Consider the following 13,556-nt stretch of genomic DNA (forward strand, 5'->3'; position numbering starts at 1 on the left):
GACGCAATAATACTCACTTCCAAGTTCTAATCACTAATTTAAATTTATATTAAACAACATAAAGCAATGGCTTAGTATCATGTCTGCCATTTTCGAATTTTTCTTTCATGTCCAAATTTGCTCATGTCTTCCACAAAATCACTCAACTTTTTCTACCCCACCATAGTTCCTAAACATGCATACAGCCACGTATGACGTATCCATTTTATTCACTCAATCTTTGTTTGGTATAAAATCTATATATATATATAACATATGCTTTGCGTGTATCATAGAAAACTATACTATAATTTGCATATTTCAAAAAATGTTGACCAAAATGTCTCTCCCTATCCCGCCGAAATTTCTTCCACCGCTAAAATCTCCACCGATTCATCATCACCAAACTCCGCCACCGCTTGCACCTCCACGAGCCGCAATATCAATATCTATACCAGACACCGGTTTAGGACGTACCGGTACCATCCTCGACGAGTCCACGTCTTCAGCTTTCCGTGATTACCAATCTTTATTCGTGTCACAACGTTCCGAGACTATCGAACCGGTCGTAATTAAACCAATCGAAGGTTCAATACCGGTTAACTTCCCTTCCGGTACATACTACTTAGCCGGTCCAGGACTATTTACTGACGACCATGGCTCAACGGTTCATCCTTTAGACGGTCACGGTTATCTCCGTGCGTTTCACATCGACGGTAACAAACGGAAAGCCACTTTCACGGCGAAGTACGTTAAAACGGAAGCTAAAAAAGAAGAGCACGATCCTGTAACTGACACGTGGCGGTTCACTCATAGAGGTCCTTTCTCGGTGTTGAAAGGAGGGAAGAGATTTGGAAACACGAAAGTGATGAAAAACGTGGCTAATACTAGCGTTTTGAAATGGGCTGGGCGATTGCTTTGTTTATGGGAAGGTGGTGAACCGTACGAGATTGAATCTGGATCGTTGGATACCGTCGGAAGATTTAACGTCGAGAACAACGGTTGTGAATCTTGTGATGATGATGATTCTTCCGACAGAGATTTATCTGGTCATGATATATGGGACACAGCCGCAGATTTGTTGAAACCCATACTTCAAGGTAATGTTTATGTTAAAGTAGTAAAGTTAAAATAACTTAAAGTATGTAGTCCTTTATTCAGACAGCGGCGTAAAATTAATTAATGCAACAAAACTATATAGTAAAACTTTTTATTCAAATATGTAGGTGTATTTAAGATGCCACCGAAACGGTTCTTGTCACATTACAAAGTCGACGGTCGAAGAAAAAGACTTTTAACGGTCACTTGCAACGCTGAAGATATGCTTTTACCTCGAAGCAACTTCACATTTTGTGGTAAATAATCTTTTAATTCTTTAAAAACATTATGAAAATAGTATTTTATTATTATTGTAGTTGTAATGGCAATTAACTATTTACAGAGTATGATTCGGAATTCAAGTTGATACAAACGAAAGAATTCAAGATCGATGATCATATGATGATTCATGATTGGGCATTCACGGATACTCACTACATACTCTTTGCCAACCGAGTCAAGCTTAATCCAATAGGTAAAGTTATCTTGATAGTAATAAGTTCTGTTTCAAGTCATTTACGTACACGAAGAATAATACTTGCGTTACAAGAAATCTGATGATGTAAAATATACACACGCAGGTTCCATAGCGGCTATGTGCGGAATGTCACCAATGGTATCAGCGTTATCGTTAAACCCAAGCAACGAGAGTTCTCCGATTTATATTCTCCCTAGGTTTTCTGATAAATATTCTAGGGGAGGTCGAGACTGGAGAGTTCCTGTCGAAGTGTCTTCTCAATTATGGCTAATACACTCCGGAAACGCTTATGAGACTAGAGAGGATAACGGCGATTTAAAGATTCAGATACAAGCTTCCGCTTGTTCTTACCGATGGTTCGATTTCCAGAAAATGTTTGGTAAGTTAAGAAGTCACCAAATACAAACCTATATAAGACTATTTCGAAATAACCTCTTTCACAAGTTAGGGCTTTTAGGGTGTTCAAACGACAGCTATTGAACATTTTTTCAAAAAAATTCTTATAGGCTATGATTGGCAAAGCAACAAGCTGGATCCTTCTGTTATGAATCTAAACCGTGGCGACGACAAACTACTCCCTCATCTAGTTAAGGTGTCTATGACTTTGGACTCTACCGGAAACTGCAATAGTTGTGATGTAGAGCCTCTAAACGGGTGGAACAAGCCGTCAGATTTTCCGGTTATAAACTCATCCTGGTCCGGAAAAAAGAACAAGTACATGTACTCTGCTGCCTCGTCGGGAACTCGAAGTGAACTTCCCCATTTTCCATTCGACATGGTCGTGAAATTTGACTTAGACTCAAACCTCGTCCGTACTTGGTCTACCGGAGCTAGAAGATTCGTTGGTGAGCCCATGTTTGTCCCAAAAAACTCTGTTGAAGAAGGAGAAGAAGAGGACGATGGTTACATTGTCGTGGTCGAGGTACGTATATATATCAACACTTTCGTTTTTTCTCTTTTAGATATGCATGTTGTGCGTATATTTGATACAAATTTGTCATTTGCTATTTTTATAGTATGCGGTTTCGGTGGAGAGATGTTACCTAGTGATTTTGGATGCTAAGAAGATCGGTGAATCCGATGCGGTCGTGTCGAGGTTAGAGGTTCCGAGGAATTTGACGTTTCCGATGGGTTTTCATGGTTTATGGGCTAGCGACTGAATTTTGTTGATAATTATTTTATCTGATTATTATTTGTACATAATGTAATTTTATGGGCTAGCAATTTTATGATATTTTTTTCTGTTAGAAATTTTGTAAGGAAAAGGTGTTACAGAAGCCATATATAGTTATTGTACTATAGTATAAACAAAGTGTATAGTGTAATTAACAAACTGAAAGTCTATATATAGTGTAAACAAAGTGTATATAGCAAAAATCAATTACATTATTTGTGTACATTCTTTTTATTTTGATAGAAATATTGCTTTTCACCTTTCACACAAATAAAATAACTAATTACATATACCATTAATATGCTCCTATCAAAACATTCTTAATTTTTTTCATATTTCATTAGATTAGTATTTTTGACAAAAAAAAAAACTAGAGAGTATCAATACCATTTTGCATTGAATCTTCATGGGGCTCATAACGTTTAACTTTTTTTTTTTTTTTTTCGTTTAATAAATAAAAAAACGTTAACTTTGAACTTCATTTTGGTGTCGCCTAAATTTTTAAAACAGAAACAATGTTTGATTCTCATCTAGTTCTTAGACTATGTCCATCAGTGTTTCTAATGGGTTTCTAATCTAAAATCGTAAAGAATAAAAGTCCAAAAATAAAGGAAAACCCAATAAAATTGTTAGGATCGTTCCTAATTTTAGGATTTTTAGGATTTTCTGAAGTGTTATGACTAAAAATGATAGGATGAAATTTTATAAAAAAAAAAACAAAAAAGAAAAAAACGTGTTTCTCTTTCCTCTTGTCCTTTCTCTTTTCTTTTGGTTCTCCGACGAAAATTAGGTGATTCCAATCGATCCCTTTCGATTACAAACTTCGGCGTATCGACCATGAAATCGGGAGACAAGAGCCACATGTACTCAATTTTCAACCGCCATGTACTCAATTTTCAACCGCCGGGATGATGATCGACGACGAGGTTGTTCACTAAATTGATTCTTCGAACCAAATCGAAAGGAGTGGCAAAAAGCTTCAGAAAAGAGTAGGGTGGAGGCTGCTTGGATTAAAGAGAAGTATCCAGATAGAATTCCGGTGAGTGTCTCTCTTGTCATTGATCGATCATACAATAACTTGCTTAACTTTCACAACAATTATAGCCTTTTCTCTACGCATTGTTTGGAAATATGGTGTTCTCTACGCATTGTTTTAAACTTCTGTTGTTTAAGAAATTATAGAATATCTGCATAAAGTATGTTAAGGTTTATACGTTTATTCACATGAACATGACCATGCTTCTGCTATCGAAGAAGAATTGCAATTCTCATGGAAAAGCCTTTGTTTTTTATAGTGCTTAGTAAGTATAGAGACTAGTAACTAGAATATTATTAGATTGGTTTATGCATTTCTTTTGTGGCTTTTGATGAACAATTGGTCCATATGCCATTATTTTCGGTTATATGGTCCTTATGTGACACATTACTATTAAGTGTTTCTTTCTCATCTAAACGTTGAAGAGTAGTTTGATTGTTGTATTGACCGTTAAGCATTTGTACTCTTACTGAAATCTTGAGAGCTGTCATTTTCAGGTGTATGTAGAATTGCAGACTACATTCTTTAAGTTCTTGAGCTTGGAACAATACTTTTCTCACTCTACTTGTTTCTGCAATTAAATGGTAACAACAATCTCTAATGTCAGTTAAAAATCTTTCAAGTTGATTTTTGTTTAGCTTTTTCTATTGAGGTTCAAACTTGTAAGCACGCGATTGAAACCAACTGTAGAATGACAGATCTTGTTTGTTATTCTGTCTTTATGTTACTTTGTGTCATCTTCTATATACTTTTACATACCTTACAGGGCCGCTTAGTGATCTTGAAATGGCTTTAAAGAACAAACTTATCACTGACATGTTGTCAAATGCTTGAATGGTGTCTTTTATGTCTTGAAAGTTAGTCTTTTTGTGTCGGTTAATGCTTCTTCACTTGTTTTTGTTCTGTTCGATTATGAATCTTAAGTTGTTTGTGTTCTGTTCTAAATTGGTTTCATTGTGCTCTGTTCTAATTGGTTTGTGTTCGTGTTCAAACTTCAATAGATTGGTTTGTGTTCTGTTCTAAATGAATTTTAACTTCGTTTTAAGGATGATGTCCCTGTCGAGATGCAAGAGTGCAAGGAAGCATAAATAGCAAGCACATGCAAGTATTGTTCTGTTCTGTGTATAAGTGTATAGGCTATGGTCGTGTGAAGATGCACTTGAGTTTGTGTGTCGAATTTTGTGAGTGTATCAAGTTTTGAGAGCGTAGAGTCTGTGTCAAGTTTTGAGAGTCAAATGTATCCCAAACACTTTCACATTTTTTTCAAATTTTTTTTTTAGTTTTATTAGAAACTCACTTAAGGATTTTTCTAATGGACCAAAAAATTTTCAAAAACTCTACAAAATCTCTAAACTACAAAAATATCAAAATTAATTAATAAAAAATATATAGAAACCTTACTTAGAAACTAACCAATGTGGTTGCTCTTATTCTCTATGTTTGATTTTTAGGGTCGAGCAACTTCTCATCTAGTTCTTCTTAAACACTTATTACAACAGAGAGAACAGCTTACGTGGACCGTTTTCGTTGTCTAGTACACGTCATCATCATATATTATTGGGCTGGGCCGAGAATAGTTACATTTTTCCTATCTGTTTGTTCCCTCCCGTTTGACCATAAGCCGGTTGCGTTGACCATACGCTCGGACTCACCACAAAGCCTCTCCGTACGAAAGAGGTTTCTGCAAAACCCCTTATTTCTCAAACGCCGGCGAAGAAGAACGAACCAGTGAAGAGAAGAGAAGAGAAGAGAGAATCAATCAATAACCCGCAATGTCGGGGTTTCCATTTGGTCAATCCAATTCCGTTGGAGGATTCTCATTCGGATCTTCTTCTGCAACTAATTCCTCTTCTGCTTCATCTACCACTTCTCCGTTATCTTTCTCCTTTAACCAATCTTCAAACCCTAGCTCCACCGGATTCGGTTTCGGATCCTCCGTATCATCAACTCCTGCTTCCTCCACTACTCCATCGTTTGGATTCGGAGCTTCCTCTACTCCTTCCTTCGGATTCGGTTCTTCTGCTTCTTCATCGACTCCATCGTTCGGATTCGGATCTTCTGCCTCCGTGACTCCTGCTTCCACAACTCCATCGTTTGGATTTGGAACCGCCGCTTCTTCATCTGCTCCTGCTCCGTCGCTGTTTGGTTCATCTACCACCAATGCTTCTTCAGCTGCTCCTGGTTCTTCTCCTTTCGGATTTGTAACTTCCTCGGCCTCTTCCACCGCAACTCCATCGTCATCTCTATTTGGAGCTCCCGCTTCTTCCGCCGCAACTCCATCGTCATCTCCATTCGGAGCTGCTCCAGCCAGTGGTTCAACACCTCTCTTTGGATCTTCCCCTTCCTTATTCTCTGCTCCTTCATCTGCCTCCGCCTCTAATTCTTCTCTCTTCGGAGCATCCTCATCCGCCGCTACTTCAACATCTCCTCTTTTCGGCGCGCCATCATCAGCCACCGGCGCAACACCGTCCTTTAGCGTGGCCTCATCAGCACCTGGCTCCTCATCATCCATCTTTGGAGCTACCGGCTCGTCACCTTCCTTCAGTGTTGCCTCATCAGCCTCTGGCTCCTCACCGTCAATCTTTGGAGCTACCGGTTCTTCACCGTTCTTTGGTTCGTCTTCTTCAGCCGGTTCAACTCCGTCTCTCTTTGCATCTTCCTCGTCAGGCGCAACAACTTCTTCACCATCCCCGTTTGGAGTATCCACCTTCAATTCCTCATCTACATCCAATACCTCGAATGCCTCAGCTTCTCCATTCTCCGCTTCTACCGGGTTCTCTTTCTTGAAAAGCACTGCAAGTTCGACCACCAGCTCCACCACTCCTTCTGCTCCTCCACAAACGGCTTCATCTTCGTCCTCCTTCTCATTTGGTACATCCGCCAATTCAGGTTTTAACCTTTCAACCGGAAGCTCCGCAGCACCTGCATCTAGCACATCCGGAGCAGTGTTTTCCATTGCAACCACCACTACTACTTCTTCTTCGACTCCGGCTGCTACTAGTGCACCAGCTTCTTCAGCTCCCGCTTCTACAATGGCTTTCCCTTCTTTTGGTGTGACTTCATCTGCAACCAACACCACTCCGGCTAGCTCCGCTGCTACATTCAGTACTACAGGATTTGGTTTGGCTAGCTCGACTCCTGCCACTGGATCTACGAACTCTTTTACTGGGTTTGCTGTACCGAAGACATCAACACCTGCATCATCTTCACAACCACAAACTACTAGTCCTGCATTCTCATTCAGTAAGTTGTTTTTATGTTTTGTCTCAGGATTTGTTTGTGATTTTGCCTATCCCATTTGCTACGATGATTAGGAATAACAATTTAGAGAATTATGGGAATCATTGATTAGGATTAGATATGTGATCGATGTACTTGATCTACCTTAATCTATATATACGCGTTATTATGCTTTGGCTTGCCTTCTGCTTATAGTCTATGACATGAATACATATATACCTGCCCAGTTGTTTTACCGATCAGAAGCTATAGTTTTTTCTTTTCTTTCTGAAGGAAATATTGTTGTTGTTCAGGTCTCCCATCTTCGACTTCTACTACTGCTCCTGCTACTAGTTCTGCTACTACAACACAGACAACTCTTGTTGTTCCTTCAAGTAGTGGGTATGCTTTTTTCATATTTTGACCAGCACATAATGACCAAAACGGCTGTACATGTTCTACATTCACCTTGATTATGTTGTTGCTGATGTTACTTTAATATGTTTCTTGTTATTTATTAGGACGAGCACAGCTGTTGCTCCAGTGGCTGGTTCTCCAAAGTTGCCATCTGAAATAACTGGCAAAACTGTTGAGGAGGTAGATAGATCTTTTCCCTCTTCTACATTTATCCTTTTAGCCATGTTATATATATAATATTCAAAAATGCTGGTTATTTGTAGATTATCAAGGAGTGGAATACTGAGCTACAAGAGCGCACAGGGAGATTCCGGAAACAGGCAAATGCAATAGCAGAGTGGGATAAGCGGATCTTGCAAAACCGTGATGTTCTTTTGAGACTTGAGGTGAAAAAACTTTGTCATATTATGGAGTCTCTGTTAAAATTTCTTTCCGTTATGAATCTTTCTTCAGAGACATTGTTCTGAGCTGACCTCTGAGTTTGTATGTTTAGCTCATACAGGCCTCTACTCTATAATTAGCTCATTCTTTTTGTGTACTTGACCAACAAACAGATTGAAGTTGCAAAAGTGGTTGAAACCCAATCTAGCTTGGAACGACAGCTGGAATTAATCGAGACTCATCAGCAAGAGGTATGCAATAAAACTATTACATCTCTATGTTAATCTTTAAATGAGGTTTCTGATTGTAACTTGCAGCGGGAAATCATGTGTGCCTTATCTGTGGGAAATCAATATATCTCTTGTTCATCATCTCTCTCAGTCGCACTCTTTTTTTATCTGACATGGAGATTGTCTACCTTCTACCTCGCTTAATTCGAAATTGGGCAAGTCAAATACCAAAGCCACTGTGCTAATCATTTGGATTCTCTGTTTCTGTTTAAGGTTGACAAGGCTTTGCAAAGCATGGAGGAAGAGGCTGAGCGTATATATAATGACGAGCGGAAATCACTTCTGGACGATGAAGCAGCATCAACTAGAGATGCAATGTGAGAACTATTTGCATCATTACCTTTCTGCTTCATATTATTCTGATGAATAATGAAAGAAAACCCACAGACACGGAAACAAATATGATTTGATCTATGCTTAGAAGAATTAGCTCTATCATGCGCATCCCATCCTGATTCTATGCTTTCTTACAATATACTTTGTTTTTTCATCCCAGGTATGAACAGTCTGAGCTAGTAGAAAGAGAACTGGAGCATATGACTGAACAAATCAGATCGATTATACAATCCGTAAATGCAAACCAGGTAACGCAGTAACTTATCATATACTATTCGTTTGCTTTTGCTGGGAACATACATCATAAACATGTTTGTGTGGAAACAGGGTGGAGAACTTGAAGCGATAGATGGGATGAGTCCACTTGATGTAGTTGTCAGAATCTTGAACAATCAACTCAGTTCCTTAATGTGGATTGATGAGAAAGTAAGTTTTTTAAATTTGTCTTCTACGCATTGTTACAATAACTACAATTGTGTTTTAACTTGCAACATTTATTTGAACATTGAACAGGCAGAGGAATTCTCTTCTCGGATTCAAAAAATCGCATTGCAAGGTTCGGGTGGAGATCGTGAATTGATGGCTCCAAAGCACTGGATGTCTTGATAAGAATTACAAAAACCACATAATCTCAGGAAATGGATTATCTTCTTGTAGTTTTCGTGTTATTTTTTCTATGAAAAAGAAGAGAGGTCTGATTTTACCATAAATATTTGTATCATTGAACACTATTGATTGACTGGTAGTTTGTTGTTGTTATCCCAAGTTTCTTCTAATTACTTTTTCATCACAATGTACACCGCCTAAAGAGGGTAAAACGACGACGTGGCGTCTATCTTTCGGATTTGTTTTCTTAATCATGAGAAGACTTTCTCACATGGATATAGACGAGTCACGACGACTCACGCGTATCGAAACAAAACGTTGTTGTTAGAGAGAAAATTCCAGTTCTTGGATTCCGGCGACCTCATTGGTGAAAGATCTTCAGAGATTATTATATTTCTCTTGACCGGTTTCGATGGCGGATGGAAACGCCAGTTCGCGTTACGTGAAATTGAGGAAAGAGCAGGCTCCTGTCGAAGAAGATATCACACCCGGTGAACTCAATCAGCCCATTGATGTTCCTCAGGTACGTTAGATTCTCCCTCCCTGCATTACTCTTAACGCACGTTTCTAGAGAACTCCGATCTCGTAATTCCTTTAGATCTGTACCTTAATCGATTTGATGGCTTTGATAATCTGTGGTGGTAGAGTTCTTGTTGATCCCGATTGTTGTTTGTGTCGATCTCCACCTCTCGATGAGGTCTTAGAGATGAAATTTTTGTCCTGTTTGATTGAGGAATAGTGTAACTAGTCTCTGTTGATTTGATTTCTTTGATCAATCTTGAATTTCTCCGTGCATTAGATCCTTGTGATGTGATATAGATTCTAGTAGTGCATATCTGTTGTGACATGAACATATAGCGATTTCTTATTGGCACCACTACCTGTTTTAAAGTTTTATGTATCAACACTGATTAGTCTAGTCTCATCAAGCAACTATTAAAATAAGCCTAGAGTACTAGTAGTGTACGTTCCTTTGAGCTTCCTTATAAGAATGTGTGATGGAATCAAGAAACTAGAATCTTTCTCTGAATTTCTTCTGCTCTCACTATGGTAGTCATTGTAGTGTGGCGTCATGTATTACAACCACTCTACTGCTTTTTCTGTTTTTGAAATTGTTTACAGTTGAATGTCCGCAAGTGCCATGAATGTATGCAAGTTCTACCTGAAACCTATGAACCTCCTTCTGATGAAAACTGGACCACCGGCATTTTTGGTTGTGCTGAAGATCCAGAGAGCTGTAAGTTTTTCCTCTTTGTTTTGTAACTGTCCAAACAGATGATTCTTAATCACTTGTTCTTGTGCATGAGTTCCCTATTACTTTGGCGAAACGTTTCCATTGTAGTTCAATATGCACCTAAGGGACACTTTGAATCAATGCTATTGTATGATTTTGCAGGCAGGACTGGTCTCTTTTGTCCGTGTGTTCTGTTTGGGCGTAACATTGAAGCTGTGAGGGAAGAGATTCCTTGGACCCAACCATGTGTATGCCATGCTGTATGTGTCGAAGGAGGTATGGCACTTGCAGCAGTAACCGCACTCTTCAGTGGCTACATTGATCCACAAACAACAGTTGTGATCTGCGAAGGCCTCTTCTTTGCTTGGTGGATGTGTGGAATCTATTCAGGCTTGTTCCGCCAAGAACTCCAGAAGAAATATCATCTCAAGGTAAAGTAAAAATCCCACATCAGATCGTTCTCATATATCAGATATTATCTCTGATTGATCTTTGTGATTATTTTGCAGAATGCGCCTTGTGATCATTGCATGGTTCACTGTTGCTTGCACTGGTGTGCTTTGTGCCAGGAACACAGGGAGATGAAGAATCATCTTTCTGATACAGAAGCCTCATCATCAACTACTATGGATCCTCCCCCAGTTCAAGAGATGAACACTGAGGAGAGAAGAGACGCTTCATCTTCTTCGTCCTCATCCCCATCATCTGCCAAAAGCCAACACAATGATCTCGAGATGGTCCCTCTATAGGAAACGTTCCTTATTAATCTCTGCTGCTTATGCTTTAAGCTGTTTTTTCTGTGCAGAGAAGTTTTCGTACCAGATGACTCTATTGTCCTTAGGTTTTAAATATGCAAAAGTTTGTTCTAAGAACAAGTTCAATAGTACTCTTAAGTTTTACAGAACTTAAATTCATGACTTCATTGAATCTCTTGGAAGAAGGAAGAAAACTATTTTGTGATTAAACACTGCATGATTGGTAAATTTGTTTCGTATTTCGTTATTTTGTTCTTTTTTATTATAAAACTTCAAAGTAATTACACAAGCACCCGTGGCCTAATGGATAAGGCGTTTGACTTCTAATCAAGCGATTGTGGGTTCGAGTCCCACCGGGTGTGCTATTCTAATTTTACTGAAGCTGACGAAAACAAATTAGAATTTTACCCGACTTTTTGTTCCCTCACATTTTATCTGCTAAATTTTTTTCTGTCAGTAGTCATCACATCATGATCCAATACAAGGTTATGAGTTATAAAATGTTAATGTTACTAATTTTCGCACAAATGACTAAACTCAAAACACTGATGATGTTAGGAAACCAAAGATGAATTTACAAAGTGTTGACTGCACTAATCCAAAACTTCTTGTTTTGATACCTTGGACAAGTTGACCTTCTTACTTGCACCTCAGGCCTCAGCTTGACTATTGTCCCACGTTTGGCCTCTGTTCTCAGGTGGTATCCCCTATCAGTACTCCAGGGACGCCAGGGCCAAAAGCTTGGCATATTCAGGGAGTTTGCGGACCAGCTTTATTTCCCCAGAGGAAAAAAAATCACACACTCCCAAATCTTCATCCTCCATCGTGGTCAAGGCGTTTAGGCTCGGAGGCGGTTCTCCATGAAGCGTCGCCCAATGTGATAGCCACTCATGGGCTCTCACCATTTTTTTAAGAATAAATTTTTCAAATTGATGAGATGAGAGATTCTGTTAAATTTTTTTTATTTTGCAGTGTCCAATAGTAGTCTCTCTTTATTGGGTTTTCATGAAAAAAATAAATTATTAGTTCACACGTTTCCAACAACATTTTGCTGCTTCTTTAGTTCTCCCTTGAGCCCTCTCTTCAAGTTTGCGGATCCTAGCTTGCAATCCACAGAGGTAGTCCTGTTCGAAGCCATTAAAACAACGCCAAAAGTCAGAGTAGAGTGTAAAGAACTCAGATTCCAATTTGATGAATCTCCAAGAGCACAAGAGAAGTTACAATGCAATTATAGATATGATAGGTTCTGTAAGTTACAATGCAATTTTTCTTGACAGACGCTCAATGTACCAAATAATGAACACTAAAGATATAGAAAAATAAGGAAGCAAACAAGCACACAATGAAATAAGAGAGCAAACAAGTAAGTAATTAAAACAAGCAACGAATCAAAGAAGAAAATAAGGATCTTTTTAGACACTAGAAAAAATCATTCAACTATGAACTCTTTTCAAGATTTCTGTAACTACCAACCTTACACGATTGTCATGGCTAATTGCCATCTGTCAAACCTTGGTCCATGTAGCTTGTTGAAGCTCAAATCACTGGAAAGTGGAAACTAGACACGAGTTACTTACATCATCAAAGACCCATTTTACAAGCTAAAGCAGATATCAAGACAACAATTTCCATCGGTTGAACAACAAACTCTAAGCAAAAGCCACTATATCCAGAAGTTAGAAAATTTTAAAGTGTGTTTTTGACTTACAATTTTAAAGCCACTATAATCAGGTAACCATTATAAAGTGTAACCCGTCTTCCTTCTGCCGTAATCTCACTGCACAACAATGCTTAAATTAGTAACACACTCTAGTTCATACATCAAACAAGAAAAAGATGAATCTTTTAAGTGTGCCGGATATCAATTTCCTATAAAACACACACCTAGGAGAAAATACGTGCATCAAGCTAGAAAAACTTGAAGAAACACTAGTTAAATCTGCGATAGACAATGAATACTAACTTGAATAAACACTAATTAAATCTTCTTCCAAGAGATGTACGTGACATGAACATATATGACAAATCCAGTGAGATTCAACACAAATTAACACAAATCCATCATCAATTAACACATCTACTCAAACCCATCATCAATTAACACAAACCTAGAACCTCAAAGGGCTAGGCTAGAAGAACTTACAATCGACGTGACCACCGCCTTCGAGAAGGATGAATCCGGCCCAACCATTGCTCTTGCGCAACCACTGCTCATACAACATATCGACTGCTTAAATTCAACCCGCAATCGTCGGAGCAAACGACCGGCTCCGTCGCCATCACCAGCGTTTTCATTGTCGTTTGGTTTCGAGAGAGTTTCGCGAAAAATAGAAATTGACAAAGTATTTTCCTTCAGGCGTTTTTTTTTTTTCAGTTTTGTCAAACAAAACATCCAAAACGTGACACGTACACGTCTCTCTTCTCTTTCAAAGTTTCTCTCAAGAGAGACAGCTCTCTCTGTAAAAACGATTTCTGATTTAATTTTTCACAATTTTATTCTGAGAACCCACTGAGAGAACTCTAATATCAAGCCATTGGAGATGCTCTAAGGTG

The 13,556-nt window shown here is 38.6% G+C and overlaps 4 protein-coding genes and 3 non-coding genes across 11 annotated transcripts; 5 read left to right on the forward strand and 2 right to left on the reverse strand.

The window, feature by feature from the left end:
* Nucleotides 1-266: 266 nt before the first annotated feature.
* CCD7 (carotenoid cleavage dioxygenase 7) lies at nt 267-3,003 on the forward strand (the record flags this gene model as incomplete). 3 transcript variants are annotated; one of them, NM_130064.5, is made up of 7 exons in its annotated part: nt 267-1,079; nt 1,206-1,334; nt 1,421-1,552; nt 1,659-1,934; nt 2,062-2,477; nt 2,572-2,651; nt 2,907-3,003. In NM_130064.5, 7 exons carry the CDS (start codon nt 308-310, stop codon nt 3,001-3,003), a joined length of 1,902 nt encoding a protein of 633 aa, NP_182026.5. The 3 variants fall into 3 exon arrangements, with proteins under 3 accessions (NP_182026.5, NP_001324720.1, NP_001318427.1); NM_001337112.1 differs by lacking the exon at nt 2,907-3,003 and having other exon boundaries at nt 290-1,079; nt 2,572-2,833; NM_001337111.1 differs by lacking the exon at nt 2,907-3,003 and having other exon boundaries at nt 320-1,079; nt 2,572-2,715.
* Nucleotides 3,004-3,483: 480 nt separating this feature from the next.
* On the forward strand, nt 3,484-5,060 carry AT2G44995. The gene is made up of 3 exons (NR_143773.1): nt 3,484-3,768; nt 4,263-4,349; nt 4,812-5,060. It is a non-coding gene; the product is annotated as an other RNA (non-coding RNA).
* Nucleotides 5,061-5,319: 259 nt separating this feature from the next.
* On the reverse strand, nt 5,320-6,721 carry AT2G44993 (uncharacterized protein; the record flags this gene model as incomplete). Its single annotated transcript, NM_001337113.1, has 2 exons — nt 5,320-5,406; nt 5,630-6,721. The coding sequence occupies 2 exons, from the start codon at nt 6,719-6,721 to the stop codon at nt 5,320-5,322; spliced, it is 1,179 nt and encodes a 392-aa protein (NP_001325088.1).
* EMB2766 (structural constituent of nuclear pore) lies at nt 5,399-9,274 on the forward strand. Its single transcript, NM_180098.3, has 9 exons — nt 5,399-7,008; nt 7,299-7,386; nt 7,506-7,581; nt 7,665-7,787; nt 7,956-8,033; nt 8,286-8,389; nt 8,569-8,656; nt 8,736-8,834; nt 8,922-9,274. Exons 1-9 carry the CDS (start codon nt 5,538-5,540, stop codon nt 9,012-9,014), a joined length of 2,220 nt encoding a protein of 739 aa, NP_850429.1. The 5' UTR covers nt 5,399-5,537; the 3' UTR covers nt 9,015-9,274.
* Nucleotides 9,234-11,241, forward strand: AT2G45010 (PLAC8 family protein). Of its 2 annotated transcripts, NM_130066.3 has the most exons (4): nt 9,234-9,537; nt 10,137-10,251; nt 10,411-10,679; nt 10,758-11,241. In NM_130066.3, the coding sequence occupies exons 1-4, from the start codon at nt 9,427-9,429 to the stop codon at nt 10,995-10,997; spliced, it is 735 nt and encodes a 244-aa protein (NP_566033.1). In that variant the 5' UTR covers nt 9,234-9,426; the 3' UTR covers nt 10,998-11,241. The 2 variants fall into 2 exon arrangements, with proteins under 2 accessions (NP_566033.1, NP_973690.1); NM_201961.2 differs by having other exon boundaries at nt 9,234-10,251; nt 10,758-11,239.
* Nucleotides 11,242-11,292: 51 nt separating this feature from the next.
* Nucleotides 11,293-11,365, forward strand: AT2G45020. Its single transcript has one exon. It is a non-coding gene; the product is annotated as a tRNA-Arg (tRNA).
* A 172-nt stretch (nt 11,366-11,537) lies between these two features.
* Nucleotides 11,538-13,555, reverse strand: AT2G45023. 2 transcript variants are annotated; one of them, NR_143774.1, is made up of 4 exons: nt 13,147-13,555; nt 12,712-12,780; nt 12,477-12,561; nt 11,538-12,127 (listed from the first exon to the last, which is right to left on the reverse strand). It is a non-coding gene; the product is annotated as an other RNA (non-coding RNA). The 2 variants fall into 2 exon arrangements; NR_143775.1 differs by having other exon boundaries at nt 11,895-12,127; nt 12,477-12,547.
* Nucleotide 13,556: the final 1 nt, after the last annotated feature.

Source organism: Arabidopsis thaliana, chromosome 2 (assembly GCF_000001735.4).
Source record: "Arabidopsis thaliana chromosome 2, partial sequence".
NCBI lineage: Eukaryota > Viridiplantae > Streptophyta > Magnoliopsida > Brassicales > Brassicaceae > Arabidopsis > Arabidopsis thaliana.